This window comes from Perissodus microlepis, chromosome 1 (genome assembly GCF_051167445.1).
Source record: "Perissodus microlepis isolate ML-2025 ecotype Zambia chromosome 1, ASM5116744v1, whole genome shotgun sequence".
Classification (NCBI taxonomy): Eukaryota; Metazoa; Chordata; class Actinopteri; order Cichliformes; family Cichlidae; genus Perissodus; species Perissodus microlepis.
Genome location: NC_140461.1, coordinates 38,332,447 through 38,349,678, shown reverse-complemented (window position 1 = coordinate 38,349,678; position 17,232 = coordinate 38,332,447). Strand labels below are relative to the sequence as shown.

Genomic DNA, 17,232 nt, shown 5'->3' with positions numbered 1-17,232 from the left:
AAAGCTGTTTCTGTGCTGTGATGAGCTCTGAAACCTGACTGAAATATTCAAATAAGCCATTCCTCTGCAGATGATCTGTTAGCTGTTTGATAACTACCCTTTCAAGACTTTTTGAGATAAAAGGAAGGTTAAAGATTGGATTATAATTAACTAAGACTGTTGGGTCTAGAGATGGCTTTTTAAGTGATAGCTAAAGAGCGAATGACTTCACCAGACTCCGCTAAGTCCATGTTCTGGCCTGATCATTCTGTTTGTATGCACACACTGACAGAAAGAAGTCAGAGAAGTAGAAGAAAATGAAAGTGCCTTCGCCTACTTAATGGGAGCCTCCCAGTGACCCACCCAATTCATCAGGATGCCTGATAAAGGCCAGATTTAGTCTTGACCAGCGCAAAAAAACTCTTTTGGTATCAAAAAGCTGCTGTCAGGGTTTACCAAAGAGCTGCAGTGTCAGTTTTGTCACTGAAGCTGGAGACAAATGCCCATGGAAGTGTAAAATCTTTGAGTAATCTACTAACAGTGCCCTAATTTATAAACAAAGACGCAGTCAGTTCATTTCAACAATTACCAGCCAAGAACTGAGCAGATTAGCAATGCAGATTAGCAGCTCAAAAATGCGTGCAGCCAATGAGGAAGTTAGGGAGGAAGTGTTGTCCCAACAAAAATAATCCAGTGTAAGTGCAGGTTTCAGACCGGTGTCTCTCTGAAAACAGGCTGAAGAAGAATCAGTATGATTTTTCTATTAGGATCATCTCATTGTGACAAATTGATGAGGACTGTGTTTGGTCCTGAGGACTGAGACGCTACACAGTATTCATCCAGTAGGGAGCTTCATTATTATAAATTACTCCGACACAGCTGACCTGTGAGGTGAGAAGAATAACATCAAACATTATTTACCATCAGATTTGGACCCTTCCACGTGTTACAGATGAACATGTTGGGCAAGTTACTTTGAAAAAGTAATTAATTATAGTTACTAGTTACTTCTTCAAAAAAGTAACTGAGTTACGAGATTCTAAAAGTAATTAATTACTTGAAAAGTAACTATTGCGTTACTTTCAAAAAAAATGTTTAACCCTCTGAGGTCCAGGTTATAATTCGCCATTTTTGACTACTTTTGATTTTACTTCTACATTTCACCTTTAAAAACTATTTATTTGCCTTGTTTGGTCTCATTCTTTTCAGCACAACCTCACGTGTCTGAATTTACAGTTATGTTTTCATTTTGACATACTGTGTTAACACAACTGATCTAAAATCAGACAGAAAACATAAAATCTGAGTAGAAAAAGTGATATTTTTTACTGTAACATCCACAAACATGTTTAATGAATCATATTTCATAACTTTAAATGCAAATATAAATTGTCAATTTTAAAATCATATGCACAAGTTTTGCAAACAAAGTTATTTGCAGACCTTTTACCCTCTTTTTTTAATAATCATTTCAAACTATTTACAGAACAATCTGTATTCAACAAGATGCCACACAAATTATTTGTGCCACTCCAAAAAATAATTTCTGTCCACAGCTGGAGACAGCAGTCACGTCATTGTTCTGACACACAACACAAAACTATCCACAACACTACACACTAGCTACACAAGACAACACATTAAGTACACACTCCAAACACGCTAAACGTCACAAATCTCTCACATCTCAAAACTCGCTCTCTCTTGCCATCACTCCTAAAATGTCCCCCTCTTCCTAAACAACCAAATGTCATGTTGCCATATCATTTTTTGATTGGTTGACATTTTTCCACCAAAACGAAAGGGCTGATTTTTGTTTGTTTTTTTATTTTTTTGGTCATAAGCAGAGAGTGCTCGCTGCGCTGTCCTTAGACGTTAAACATGACGAAACTATTGAGAAAAAAACACGCGTATATATCGTTTATCATGACTGGTTTTACCTCAGCCAAACAGCAGCACTCATGCGATTGTTTTGCCGCCTTAGCTCGTGTTGTGCCAAAAAGTTATCGCCCAGATTACTTACAGCTACTTCCGTGCAACTGATATAAGATGCAGTAAGCTGAAGATAGCTTCAGCCGCCTGTTTGTTGAAAAATAGTAACACGACCGCACCGCATTTTCTTGTTAGTAACGGTAACGGCGTTGTAACGATAGGAATAGTAATTAGATTACTCGTTACTGAAAAAAGTAACGCCGTTACTTGTGCAGAGCATTATTAAATCTGCCCTGTGGGCTCCGTTATTATTGAGGTCAAACTCAAATAAGTATTTAGATTTTGTTTTAGAGCTCACATGGGAACCACAATACAAAAGCAGACTGGGAATCAATATTTTTTTTAAGTTATCTGATGGATTTGCAGTGTTTCCGATATTATAGTCAAACTTTAGAAATGTGTTCATAATGAAGACGTGCAGTCATCTACTTCAAATCACCTTCATGTAGTTTGTTGTTTGTTCTTCTCTCAGTTCTGTACTATACAATGTTGAAATGTCAAAATGCTTCAGTTAATGGGAAAGTTGATCAATTGCAACACTGATAACAAGTCCACACAGTCTGTTTTACTTTATTGTCTAACTGTAATGTTAGGTATATTTTGTATAACTCCCTACAGCTAGATTTAGGATGACTGGGAAAGTACTAACTCTTGTCTCACTCTTTTTGTTTTGTTTAATTAATGGGACTTAGAAAGATCGAAAGTCTCTTAGATTATTTTCTGAATCTTACACGACATAAAAATCACTTTAGTAAATATCTAGCATTTCATGGCATACAGGAAAAAAACATTTACACAATTACTGTGTAATTCCAATCCATGGATGTCGGGATCTGGTAGGTCAGCTGTAACATTCTTAAATTCAGTCTGACATTTGATCACGTTGCTCGGTTATAGTTGAATAATGTAAACTTACCACTGTGATGAAATCGCCTTAGAAACAAGTTACAACTCAAACATGCATGTGTGACCAATGTGCTTTGCTACTTAAACAAAAAGCACAAGTATAATGTATATCCTAACAGTATGGTAGCCATAGTCACACGCTCTGACAGCTTGCAGTTTGTAACCTGAGATCTCTGTTGCTGATCCTCAGAAAACTCCACAGATGTGAAGTTGGCATGCTACATTTTGATAGGAGTTGGAGCTTTCCCCATTCTCATAAGCTTCCTCGGTTGCTTGGGGGCCATTTATGAGATCCGCTCTCTGCTGAGCCTGGTGAGTATGTGTGTGTACCGTCCCCATTTAGACATGATAATGAAAAAATATAAATGATGTAAAGGTTAACTGATTTTTGCATCCTTACTGAAGACTAGTGGTGCAACGGATCAAAAATCTCACGGTTCGGATCGGATCACGGTTTTAAGTCGTGGATCGGATCAATTTTCGGATCAGCAAAAAAAGACAAAATTTTAACATAACTTATGTTAAATGTTATGTTATGTTAACTTATTTAAGTATTTTTTCCCTGTTAAAAACATTCAACTCAAGACTCAATCCACGCAATTATATAAAAACAAATTAAGGTGCAGTATAGGGCAGTACAGGGCTTTGTATCTACCACTCCGCTGTGATATAACGAATGGTCACGGTCACGTAGCTTTCCGTTGACCTGGAGGTCCACCCATTTGTAGTTAGGGCAACAGAAGATGCCTGGGACAGTTCAGCCATAACTTTAAACTTCTCCTGCTCATACATGCTTGGAACCATCTTGTCACTGAAGTGGACGCACAACGGGATATCATAGCGTGGCTCAAGCACGTTCATCACAGTTTAAACCCCTTGTTTTGCACAACGGAATACGGCGTCCCGTCTGCAGCTAAACACCCCAGTAGCTTCTGTAATAGCTTTAGCCCGGTCGGACTGGGCAGCAAAGGGCTGCTTAAATGCAGCAAAGTCCTCTGCTCCTCCACTTGGACCGCTAGCGCTGGCCATAGCTATCGCTTGACAGACCCACCACGCGCACCATACACATGCTTTTTTCTTCTTTTTCGAATCTTCGGATCACGTGCGTACCGAACCGTGGAGTGGGATCGGTTCGGAATATGGATCAACCGTGATCCGTTGCACCACTACTGAAGACCATTAGCTGTGTTACTTTAAGAGCCTATTCAACTACTGCATGTTTTGGAAAGAACAGTTCAGCTAATCGCAGTACTTTAAGTCCAGAAGATTTCCACGACAATAAAAGCGTCTACGAGTTCAGTCACACAGAGAAAAAACACATCAAACGATATGTTGACAATTCACCTGGAAGGGAGGTTCCATCACCTGGAGTGAAGTTCACATCAGTGTTTCCCAGAGTTCAAGTAGAAGACACAACTTGGCATTGGCTATTGAGAGGAGATTGTGCATCACACCCTTGTGGAGTAATAGCTGCAAATACATTACTGAGGGAGACAAGGTAGAAGATAGCTGAAGAGAAACAAACAGAAAGGACATCAAAACAGTGAGATCTGGACTTTGGTATCTGCACGTGCGCTTACCAAACTATCTACCAACTTCCATTCTATCCAATATCATCATTCAGCAGCTACACCCAGGCCAGAGTAAGGCTAAACCTGGGTTAGTCTCTTGCATACTTGAAACATGCCACCATGTTTTCCAGTGAGCACTTGTGCCCTTTTATCAGTACCGTTGTTATCCAGTGTTCAGCAGTCCACTGTAAATTTTTGTGGCTTTTTTTCTAGCATCTCTACAATGTTTCTTCTAAGTGTTGTGAAAGTAGTGATTGAGGTTTCACACAGCCAATTCTTCTTGATGATAGGAGATTTTGTCAATAAGCAGACTTTGTACATCATTTATTTACAATACTGTCAAAAGTTTTTCCCCCTTCCTGATTTCTTGTTTTTTTTTTCATCTATTTGTGATATTTAAATGTTTCAGATTATAAAACTAAATATATCTTATATATAAGACAAATATAACCTGAATAAATGCAAAATTGTCATTTCATTTATTAGGGGAAATAAATAGGGCCTCATTTGGTCAGTTATTCATCATTTGTGATTCAACAGTAAGAAAGAGACTGGGCAAAAAATGCTTTCACGTGAGAGTTCCAAGGCGAAAAGCGCCGCTGAGCAAAAAGAACACAAGTGTATTTGTCAAAAAAACACCTAGATAAGTCCCAACATTTTGGGGGAAAATATTCTCTGGACTGAAGGTTTGTGTCCTGTTACAACTGGTGTTACATCTGGTATCTGGTTACTAACACAGTGTTGCACAAAAATAATATTATGCCAGAGTCAAACGTGGTGGTGGTAGTGTGGTGTTCTGCTTTGCAGCTTCAGGAGCTGGGTGACTTGTCATAATTGACGGACCCATGAGTTTTGGTCTCTACCAGAAAATTCTGAAGGAGAATGACAGGATGTTCAAGTGCTCTTGGGTTAGGATAATGAGTCAAAGCACACCAGCAGGTTCACCTCTGAAGTTAGAATCTGGGCGTGAATCAGCTTGAGATGCACTGGCAGGACTTTCAGCAAGCTGTTCATGTTTGAAAACCCCAGCAGGGCTGAATTAAAATAATTCTGCAAAGAGTGGGCCAGAATTCCTTCCCAATGATGTGAAACATGCATTGCCAATTATCACAAATGCTTAATTTTAGTTTTTGTTGCCATTAAAAATCAAACATTTAAAACATGGTTGCATAGATGGATGGATCTGAAATTTAACAATATATTTAAAAAAAACAAAATCAGGAAGGAGGAAAAGACTTTTTATCTTCATAATCTGTTTTTTTAAAGTGGGCCACAGCGCTCTTAACTTAGGGAATGGCTGCCTCAGACCAACAAACAAACAGCTCTGAGCACAAAAGCTCTCTCTGAGCTCTCTTTTCTCTCTTGGCTCTTGACGGAGGCGGTCGCACTTTTCTCCTTCTCCCTCTCCCTTATCTTTCCTGCTTGGCTTCTCATCTTTTGTATAGTCTTGCTTATTCTCTAACCCTCAAAGAGTTTCTCAGTCTTGTTCTCTAAAACCTAAGAATTATGGATTTGATCAACTGGTCCCGTAACGGAATTGACACCTTCCTGGGCTTGCGAGAGCCCGAGTGTCCCGCGGAGACGTTTGCTGCCGGATACTCGATGGTCGGTTGCGTCGTGTGTCTGGTGACGCTCTTGATGGAGGACACTGAACGACATCTACCAATTCTGAACCATGATAACAGAGTTCTGGCTGATTGGAGCTGGCTCGGACCTGGCTTATCGAAGAACAAGAAGCGGCTACAGCTGTTCAAAATCCCACAAGGCTGGCTGACATGACAGACGATTGGCAGGGCTGTGAGTACTCAGACTGTGTTTTGAACGCAATATAGATAAGATCTTGGAGAAGAACAATGGGAATTGAGAGAATTGGTGACCAGTGACGGACATTAGAGCAGCTGTAAAAATTGGATGCAGTTGTTTGCACTAAACCCAAATCATTCATCTTCACTCATGCGGCTATCCCACTGGCGCCAGCTGAAGGCCTGCCAAGGTCTAAGCTGACTGGAACAACAAAAATCTCCATGATAACAGGATTGTTGTCAGAACTCTTTGTTCCTCCTTCAAGGCCATCCGCGTTGATCGAAGATTGTTGACTTTTGCTTAACCGGGTGAAGGGACACTTTCTCTTTTTTTTTCTGTTCTCAAACTGATCTCCCTGTTGGAGCTCAGTCTGGGGGGAGTTCTTTTTTCTCCTCGTCTTTCCTCGTGTGGTGCATTTTCCATTGTTATACCTCTCTGACCTGTCTTCCCCATGTGATGTTTGTGTAATGTATGTATGGTCGGAGGGTAAGATGGCGCTGGCATGGCTGGCAGCCTGGGGAAAACTGCATTTGGATATGGAGTTTATTTGCTGCTCTCCCTCTTGACAACAGTAAAACATAATAGAGGGATATGCTTGTGTATGTACCACTAACTAACATATAGAGGTGGGTCTGACTGTTCAATTTCAATTTAATTTAATTCAGTTTTATTTATACAGCTGTTCACATGCCCCTAAATTTTTGTATTCACTGTTCTCTTTGATCCTCCTCAGTACTTCAGCATCCTCCTGCTCATCCTCATCACTCAGTTTGCAGCTGGTGCCCTCATCTACTTTCAGAAGGATGTGGTGAGTGATGGCATTTCAAATATTGCAAGCTTGAGTTCATCCACATGCTGTGATAAATGTACCCCCCAGTTTGAGGTATTTCAGCCAGAAGTAAACACAGTGAAAGCTTCATGGTTAAGAATAGTTTTTAAAGTGTTTACTATTTGTTTTTCTTGGTTTATTTTGAGAGATGAGGGTTGAGGTTTTCTTTAGTTTATATCAGCTGCAAAGTCAGTCCTTTTGCCAAACCTCCCCTACTCCTGCTATGAGTTATTTCAGTCATTGGTCCAACAATAAATGCTTAGCTGATGTGAAGTGTTAAATAACGGCATACAAATACTTTGTTACTGTACTTTGAATTTTCATGTATCTCTGCTTTAACTGAGTAGTTCTCTTTATATTGACTCCCTACATTTTTGAACCAATATCTGTATTTCCTACTCCTTACATTTTCAGAACAGGCTCGTTAATTTTGATTTGACAGATTTAAGGCTTCAAACATCAAACCGATTTGATCCTAAACAGCAACAGATGAAAGGCAGTCCTGTACGTGTAAATCCCAGAGGATGTCACATAACAGGAGGCAAAACCATGCACTATAGTTAGAGTTTAAAGTGGCTCAGAGTTTTGATTTTGGGGGATTTTTTGGTTTTGTTTTTTGCACAATGCTGGCATGACTGCAGGTGTCAATAAGCGGTACTTCCCGTCGCTTCGATCATAGAGGCCAGCCTTGTGGGGTTTTGACCAGCTGTAATCGCTTTCTTTAATCTTTGATAAGCCAGAGCCGAGCCAACTCTGATCAGCAAGAACCCTGTTATCATGGTTCCAAATAGGTATAAATCTTCTATGTCCTCAATCGACAGTCCCGCCAGGCAAACGACGTGCCAATGCTGCCACCCATCCATCGTTTATCCGGCAGGAAATGTCCCTCCAGGACAATCGGGCTCTCTCGAACCCTGGCTTCTCGTCGACAAAAGGGTGTCAATTGGGTTGAGGGACCAGTTGATCAAATCCATAATTCTTTAGGTTTTAGAGAACAAGATGGAGAGGCTCTCTGAGGTTCTCTCTTAAAGTTAGTTGAGACTACAGAAGGACATGAGAAGCCAAGCAGGAAAGATAAGGTGAGGGACACGCGGAAAGATGCGACCGCCTCCGTCAGAGCCAAGAGTTTACTGGAGCTCACATTAGAAATTATTGTCAGTTATGAGTTGTTTTCCCCACACTGAGCCATTACAATCAGTTTTAGGGTTCCCCCACCTGCTGTATCCCACTTTAACCCTGTACTCATTTCCTGTTTAGAGGCAAAGTCACCCTCTACAATGTAGGCAACAGACAATAGATTTTAATAGATTTCCTTCTTTTTCTCTGCTCTTTTCTATTTAATTGGTTCAAGCTGAGGACAATTAGAATAAAAAACTCTGACTAAAATAAAGTTTGTATTCCCACTTGCTATTTTGTTATTACATTAACATAACAGGTTCAGTTAACTTTACACAAATAAGCTGTTTAAAAAAAACGTCCTCGAAAGAGTTATTTTTTTACTTTGAGTGCATTTCATTCAGTACTTCAACATTTACTGGAGTACTTTTTAGGTATCTGTACTTCTACTTAAGTACAGAATTTTTGTACTTTTGCTACCTCTGCAGTTCAGTCTCTACAGACGTTGTTTTGGCTGGTGATTTATTCTTCCTCATAATCTTTATGTATCAGACTTGAACTAACTTCACATCTTGGGAGTTTGTAGTCATTGGGTGACTGAAGCCTATCCCAGCTGCCATAGAGTGACAGACAGGGTTCAACCTGGACAGATCACCAATCTGACACAGAGAGACAGGCAACCACTCACATTCACACCTATGGGCAATTAAGAATCACCAGTTAACCTAACCCCACAGGGTGTAGGTGTAGCTAGCCTGGATCTTGTTCTTTTGCCTGATCCTCTGCAGGTACTTGGTGACTGCAGCTTTCCTAGGGGGAGCTTCATGGTTCCCATTTGCCTGTGGGATCCCCAGGTACTTGTAGCTGTCCTCAATGGCTGCAATGTTCAGTTCCATTCAATTTTATTTATGAAGCACCAAATCACAACAACAGTCACCTCAAGGCGCTTTATGTTGCCTTCTGGTAGTTCGATCCCCTCAATTCTGACAACCTTCCCTCTCTTTGTTATCATCCAAGTACACTTCTCTGGTCCGAATGACATTCCGATGTCGTTGCGGTATATCCTGGTGGTGTGGATCAGCGAATCCATGTCTCTCTCTTGGCATACAGCTTTTTGTCATCCATGAAGCCGGTGGCTGGCGATTGCTCCGAAGTCAGTATCCGTAGTCAGTCTTGTCAGTGATCTCACTGAGGGGGTTTAGGCCTATGCAGAACAGCAGTGGGGACAGAGCATCTCCTTGGTTGATCCCACACTTGATGGTGACTTGTGCTATTGGCTCGACGTTGGCCTCATCCCCATTGAGTTCCCGATGAATTCTCTTAGGGTTCTTCTGCTCTTGTATAGGTCATTCCAGGATCCAAGTGTGGGGCATCGAGTCATAGGCCTTCTTGTCACAATCCAGGCAGTGCACAGGTTGGTCAGTCTGGTTTTGCAGTCTTGGGTAACTGCTCGGTCTACCAGTTGCTGGTGTTTCGCGCCTCTGGTATTCTTGCAATTTCCTTTCTGTGCCCCGCTCATGTATTGAGCCATGTGCCTGTTCATCTTAGCCGCTATGATGCCTGACAGGAGCTTCCATGTGGTGCTGAAGCAGGTTATTGAGACTGGTAGTTGGATAGGACCGGCCCTTTCTGGGGGTCCTTGGGGATCAGGACTGTCCGGTCTTCGGTTGGCCTTTTTCGATGTCTCTCATCAACTAGCAGCAGGTTCATTTGTGCTGGCAGACGCTCGTAGGGTGCAGTCAGCTTCTTCAGGTCAGCAGATGTTTTATCTCAAAATAAGCTTCTTTTTTGTTTAGGCTGAACAGCAGACATTTGCATCCAAACTTTTCACCAGAAAAGTGAAAAGTTAGCGTCTGGCATAGCATGTAGTGAGGGCGTTTTAATTTAGTTCATTTGAATGGTATCCATCCAACAATATATTCACAAAAAGAAGACACAAAAGAGACACATTGGCTCAAACATGGATACAATGTGGGCATATTACGCTGCCTATATGTTAATGGTAATACATGTTTCACCAACTCTGTCAGCCTGCTGTCTTTCAGGTCAACGAGCAGATCTCCAAGGTCATCACTAAGGTACTGGACAAATACTCTGGGAACAATTCAACCACAGAGCAGGCCTGGGACTTCATCCAGACTAACGTGAGTTGGAAGCATGGACCTGAAATACAAACCCATCAATAAAAATATCTTCAGTGGTACAAAATGGCAGAAATGTCCTAGCTAGAAGCTAGAAGCACAGGAAAATCCATTTTTAACAGGGGGAATCTGATGCTTTACACTTTGTAACTATACAGTTAGACTTGTTCTTGTCAGCTGATGCTGGAAAATGCATTGAAAACCTAAATGAGACAAAGAAGACAAATTAACTTGAATTTAAGTTTTCTAAAGAGACTAATAAGAATCTGTCTGAAATATATTAGAAAATTTATTTTTGTACTCTAGAACTGAGCAACAACAATCTTAATTTCCACTGAGCTCAGGAGGTAGAGCAGGGCGTTGGAAGGGTGCTCAGGTAACGTAGTAAAGGGTTATAAAAGGACCAGGACTTTTGCCATTTACCACTTCTCCATCAATGTGTTTCCAAAAGAAGGTAATGTAGCTTAAAATAGCTCTCTAGATTTCTCTTTTCAGCCAGTTTCTTCTGAAATAATCAGATTTCATTTTTATATGAACAGATTCTGTCACTCGTGACAAAATAGCTTTGCAGTCTTGATAAGCAAAAATGACTTAATATCAACCTTTAATTTTCAGTATTCTAAACCTCAGTTATTTTAATCAGCAGATTTCCTGAGTTTAAATTTAGCACTTTTAGTGTGTAGTCACCTTATCTCAACACACTTACGATATAATTTTTAATATAAGATAGCTGCATGTTGTAAATACTCCATTTGACTGCATTGTGTGGATCTTAAAGGCTTCCAGACATCTGTAATCACAGAAAATTCTCACACTACATAAGAGCAAACTGAACATTTAACTTGTCTAATCCTGGTTCACACCAGTGTTTTCCAAGTGAAACAGTAACTAGAACTAAGGTTTGTGTGATGTCAGAACCTCCCTGGCAACATGTTGACATTAACAGGAATTTCATTTCATTTCAAAATATGAAAGTATATTAATAACATTTGTAAATAAAATACCTTGATATTTTCTTCAGAAATGTTTACATGGGTGTTAAATTGAAAAACATGAAATCAGGCCCAAAGTAGCTGTTCCACAATGAGTATAAAATTATATGCATAAACGTCCTTGGGAGTAAAACGTTGGCTGTTACAAATGAAACCTGTGCTTAACTCTCCCCATCTGTAGATGGAGTGTTGTGGCTGGATTGGTCGTACAGATTGGAGTGGTAACATGGTCATCGTCAACAGCTCGCAGCTGCTGTTTCCCTGCTCCTGCCAGAACATCTCACTTATTTCTGGAAACTTCTCTGACAGTGGATTCTGTGAGGCTAAGACACCTGACTGGCCTGTATACGATGTGGTAAATGGTGTTTTCATCTCACATACTTGCTGTCTCTTAGATGCATTTCCAGTCAATAAGGTTCTTGTCTTAATCAGGGATGTGCCGCCAGCGTGGAGAGATGGCTCCTCACCAACATTGGGGTTGTGTTAGGCATTTGCCTTGGAGTGACTCTTATTGAGGTACAACGTCATTAACTCTCATTAACCTATAACTAGCTGGGTTTCCATGAAAGTAGTTTACAGAAACAAACAATATGCAAAATAATACCTGTTACAGTTCAACATCACTAAAGTGGCTTTTTTTTGTGAAACCTTTGGATGTGTCTGGATTCTTTGTTAATCATAAAATGTTGTTAATTAAAGTCAAATACAATTTTAACAAAACAAATAAAACAAGCAGCTGCACCTTCATGTCATTGTTGAACACACTGAATAATCACTCAGTGAAGGCTGAGCAGCTCCTCTATTTACAGTGTTGTGACACAAAGATCTGATGTTTTTTTTGCTCTCACACACTTTCATACACTTCTGTGGCGTTACGCTATGCAGAACTTTTTCACAAATTTCTGACAATTTTTTGTCACAAATATTTGTTTTGAAGAAAAAAAAAAAGCACAGTTCACCAACAATTATGTTCTTCGATGCAAAGTGAGTGGCTGTTCAGTGTGTGGAATAAAGACTCTGTGTTATTAGTTTACTGTGTTTTTTAATGTTTTCTACTAAGAATAAGCTCATATCAGACTTGAGAAATCTTGGTAATTCCAATGTATTGAAACTGTAGATTGAGTTTGTTCAAGATGAACAATCTGAGTTGTTTATGAATAAATAACTTAAAAATGAAAAATTTTAAAGTGTCTTTCTCTGGTCAACAGCTGCTGGGGATGATCCTGTCCATCTGCCTGTGCAGGAACGTCCACATGGAGGATTATACCAAAGTGCCAAAATACTGAAGCTCAGCGGAGGAAGTTACATTACTGGACTCAAGAAACACACAAATAGGGAGCAAAGTATTTGGTGAAATTGTATCCAAGGGTAATAATGAAATATGTCTATTTTTTCCTTAGATTTTATTAGATTTTATCCTCTAAGGCTTTTTGTCAGTCTGGTTTTATTTTAAAAACTTATAGTTTTGAACTTTGGATCAAAGCGCAAAGCTGAAAAATGCCGAGAGGACACTGGGTTAGAGGAGATTAATAAAGAAAGGTGTCGTACTGGAGGATTTCTTTCCCTGCCAGTGTTGCTGGTTTCCACAGTGCCAACTTGCTGCTGCATGCTTTTAGTTTCCCTTGAAAATCTGAAAGTAAACCATCTGTGCATCTGTAATAGTGAAGTGAAACAGTCTTTCAAAAATGGATTCACCTTTCCTTTGGAGGCATTAATGAGCAAAATTAGCCATTGAATTTTCAAAATTTTAAAACTTTCCAATTTGGCCATCATGTTCGTTTTAGGTAAACAGCTGTAAGAAATTCAACCACTGGAATCATTTCAGAGATTTTACCCTTTATGGTTAATCATTCCAATGCTTTTGACAATATACTGTAAAAGACTGAATTTCGAATGAAACACAAACTATTGTTAGCAAATCATTCAAAAAATATATATGCATGTATCTCACATGATGGCCATTTAAAAAAGAAAGAAAAAAAGCAAAAGGAATTCCTGTGTTTGTATCTACTTTTAATGATAAGATGCCTGCAGCACTGTAAAAATGTCGAGAAAAGCAAAGTTTTGCCGATTCTGGAAAGTCCACTTGGTGGATGTTTTGTTTTATTTTTATATGCCAGTGTTTTGAGTTATTGTGTAAAGTTATAGTAGTTTGTCTGGAATTTAAGTGTTTATTTGTAAGAATTTGAGTCCCCAAAGTATTCCTTCCAGTATTTTCTATGGCAGCAGGTCTCTCCTTCAATTTTTAAACGATATTCTTTCCCACTCTCCTAATTGCTTTTAAGTCTGAAAATAATAAAGGAAATAATAAGGTACTAAAAAGATACTTGTCTTCTAAAAGTGTTGCAGTTTACTATTGGCATTTTTAAACAAGCAAATAGAGCATTTTTAGGTTTAAGTATGGAACCTTGTTTAATCCAGACGTTTGAGAAGAGTAGCGCATTAATTGTAACCACTTTTGAACTGTGTGACATGATGGAACTATTTTTTAGCACGGATCCTTGGCATTCATTTGTGTACAATTTTAATTTCAAGCCAGTATGTGGTTTTCTCAGTGGCCTGTTTTTTGTTTTGTTTTGTTTACAGTCGCATAAATAACATCCCATTAACCTTGTAATGGTTTCTAAGACACAAAAGGATACATCTGTTTAGAAGTACATGGCCTTCTTCAATTATAGCTTGTTGGTGTCATAAGTATGTACTCACAAATGGATTCATATTTCATTTTGCCAATAAACTGATTACAGTACTTCAGTGTGATTCCTTGTTGCTCACGATGTTGTTAATATATTTTTTTTAAATGTAGTGTACATTTTTTTTCATGCTCTCTAAATGTCTCTAACTCAGAACTTCATCTCTGACACCATTGTTGTGGTTGTTGTTCTTAGATTACACTGTTTATGCACCTACATAAGTTTATCCTGCAGTCTAAAAGACTGCATTCATTCTAATGACCAGCAGGGGGCGTCTCCTGATTGCAAATAGGAGCAATCAGGAGACGCCCCCTGCTGGTCATTAGAATGAATAGGAATAGGAAAATAGGAAAACGTCCCTCGGCCAGTTTTTCCTACATGGTAAAAAAAAATACAGTAGTAAATGAAAGAAATCTGTCAGCAAGACTCTTTGGTCTTAAATTATATGAAGTTAATGTGTAAAATTAACATAATCTATAGTTTAATAACTCAAAGCGCTTTATATAACATACCTCATCCTCCCATTCATTCAAGCAGCCTTTTATTTCTCTTCTCCTTAAGTGTTTTCTATCTAGCATACACGCTACAATGGATGGACTGGGAAAAACTTGGGGTTAGCTGGAGTAGCCAGGGATTCAACAACTAACATTTTGATCAGTTGATGACCTGCTCTACCTCCTGAGGTACAACCAAGGCACCGTGTTTATCAGTCTCACGGCTTGTGCAAAGAACGCTTTCAGCATCCTGGTGGTTCTGCAGCTGATGCTCCTGTACCTCGTGCCAGACGGCAGGAGGGAGAACAGGCCGTGAGAGGGGTGGTGGGGGTCTCTGATGATGGAGATAGCTCTGCGTATGCAGCACTGTTTGTAGATCTCCTCCAGAGATGAGAGAGGGGCACCAACAATCCTCCTGGCAGTCTTAACAATCCTATTAAGTTGTCACTTCTCATTGGACAAACCAAGATGTCAAACTTTGTGTCAGGATGTTTTCAATGGTACAACCATTACGGTAAAACTGTTACAATTAAAAGCTATGAGGAATGGCCCATGGTCAAAGGAAACATTTATTTCACTTGAATCTCTTCCTTGTCCCTCTGTCTAGTTTCTTACCGCATTAAGTACACCCTCCTCACCTATATAACAGCAATCTCCTGGAACTGCCAGCGTTTGTTACCAATCATTGCTGATACTGTGGTGGACCACTAGAGGGCTCCACTCACACCCAGTGTATAGGAAGTGTGTTCCTGTGTTTTGTGGCGCGATATGCACAGTTGATGTTGGAGACGAATAAAGAAGGAGTGAGAACTGAGAGCTCTGTGTCGTTGATGCTTACCTCCACATTGGTGACCCCTGACTCGAGCATGCAACGGGCCGCAGATAACGCAGACTCCACTATGGATGCATCAGCGGCCGCCGGACCTCCGCCTCCTGTTGCAGCTACGTTCGCTGTGGCGCTGAAACTGCCGGACTTTTGGCTCCATGACCCCCCGTCATGGTTTGTACACGTGGAGGCTCAGTTCGCCCTTCGCGGCATCTCGGCTGACGACACGAAGTATCACCATGTGGTGGCCTCGCTCGACCCGTCGCGCGATGACGCTCCTCCGGGACCCACCCGCCCAAGGGAAATACGCCGCCCTCAAGGAGCTGCTTCTTCGGCGCTATGCCCTCTCCGACGCTGAACGAGCCGAAAAGCTCCTCAACCTGTCAGGCTTGGGTTGCGGTACCGCGCTCGAGCTCATGGAGAACATGCTATCGTTGCTCGGGCCGGATGACGGTGGTTTCCTCTTCGCCCACCTCTTCCTCCGCCAACTACCGGCCGCCGTGAGAGCTGCCTCTCCACTTCACATGGTGCCCAAATCGGACGGTCGGTGGCGGCCATGCGGAGATTTCCGCCGTTTAAATAATGCCACGGAGAATGACCGTTACCCCATCCCCCACATTCAGGATTTTTCTGCCAATCTCGCCGGAACGTCGATTTTTTCTAAAATTGACTTGGTGCGGGGGTATCACCAAGTTCCCGTGTGCACCGAAGATGTTCCTAAAACCGCTGTCATTACCCCCTTCGGCTTGTTCGAGTTTTTGCGCATGCCGTTTGGCCTGAAAGGTGCCGCCCAGACCTTTCAGCGGCTGATGGACTCCGTTTTGCGTGGGCTGCCGTTCGTTTTTGTTTATCTCGACGATATATTGGTGGCCAGCTGCTCAGCGAGCCAGCATGAGTCCCATCTGCGCCAGGTTTTCCAGCGTTTGGCAGCGCACGGCCTGATCATCAACCCTTCCAAGTGCCAGTTTGGGTTGCCTGTTCTGGATTTCCTCGGGCACTGCATTTCCGCTGAAGGTGTGGTTCCGTTGCCCGACAGAGTCCAGGCCGTTTCGGCTTTTCCGCGTCCCACGTCGGTTAAAGCGTTGCAGGAGTTCTTGGGGATGATAAATTTTTACAACCGCTTTCTCCCCAGAGCTGCCCACCTGCTACAGCCACTCTATGCTGCCTTAAAAGGTAAAACGGCCAAAGATCCGGTTGACTGGCTGCCGGAACGCGTCAATGCGTTTTCCGCAGCCAAGTCTGCGCTGGCTGACGCCGCCCTGCTGGCCCACCCGCTTCCGTTGGCAGAGATCGCGTTGACCACCGACGCGTCCGACGTGGCAGTGGGTGGGGTGTTGGAACAGCGGGTTTCAGGTCTCTGGCAACCGCTCGCCTTTTTCAGTCGTACGCTCCGGGATGCTGAACGCAAGTACAGTGTTTTTGACAGGGAGTTGCTGGCCCTGCACCTCGCGACACAACATTTTCGTTTTTTCCTCGAGGGTCGCAACTTTACTGCGTACGTTGACCACAAACCTTTGACGTTTGCGATGTCCAAGGTCTCTGACCCATGGAGCGCACGCCAGCAGCGCCAGTTGGCGGCCGTTTCAGAGTTTACCACAGACATTCAGCATGTGGCTGGTAAGTCCAATCACGTCGCTGACTGTCTCTCACGTGTGTTGGTTTCTCCGGTGTATGTCGGCGTCGACTACGCTGCCATGGCCGCAGAGCAACGTGCTGACCCGGATGTCCTTGCCCTTCGGTCAACAAAAACGGGCCTCGTGCTGGAGGACACCCCGGTGTGGGACGGCGGTCCGCACCTTCTTTGCGACGTTTCCACCGGCCGCCCCCGCCCGGTGGTTCCCCTTTCATGGCGTCGTCGTGTTTTTGACTCGGTGCATGCCCTCTCTCATC

At 41.8% G+C, this 17,232-nt stretch overlaps 1 protein-coding gene across 1 annotated transcript in view; it reads left to right on the top strand.

Moving 5' to 3' along the window:
• LOC146394240 (CD82 antigen-like) overlaps positions 1 to 14,078 on the top strand; it is a 40,090-nt gene extending 26,012 nt beyond the window's left edge. Inside the window, exons 4-9 of the mRNA XM_084923025.1 lie at positions 3,068 to 3,189; positions 6,985 to 7,059; positions 10,242 to 10,340; positions 11,511 to 11,684; positions 11,762 to 11,845; positions 12,538 to 14,078. Coding sequence (XP_084779151.1) covers positions 3,068 to 3,189; positions 6,985 to 7,059; positions 10,242 to 10,340; positions 11,511 to 11,684; positions 11,762 to 11,845; positions 12,538 to 12,615 — 632 coding nt within the window. The 3' untranslated portion in view covers positions 12,616 to 14,078. The remainder of the gene's footprint in view (positions 1 to 3,067; positions 3,190 to 6,984; positions 7,060 to 10,241; positions 10,341 to 11,510; positions 11,685 to 11,761; positions 11,846 to 12,537) is intronic.
• The last annotated feature ends 3,154 nt before the right edge of the window (positions 14,079 to 17,232 follow it).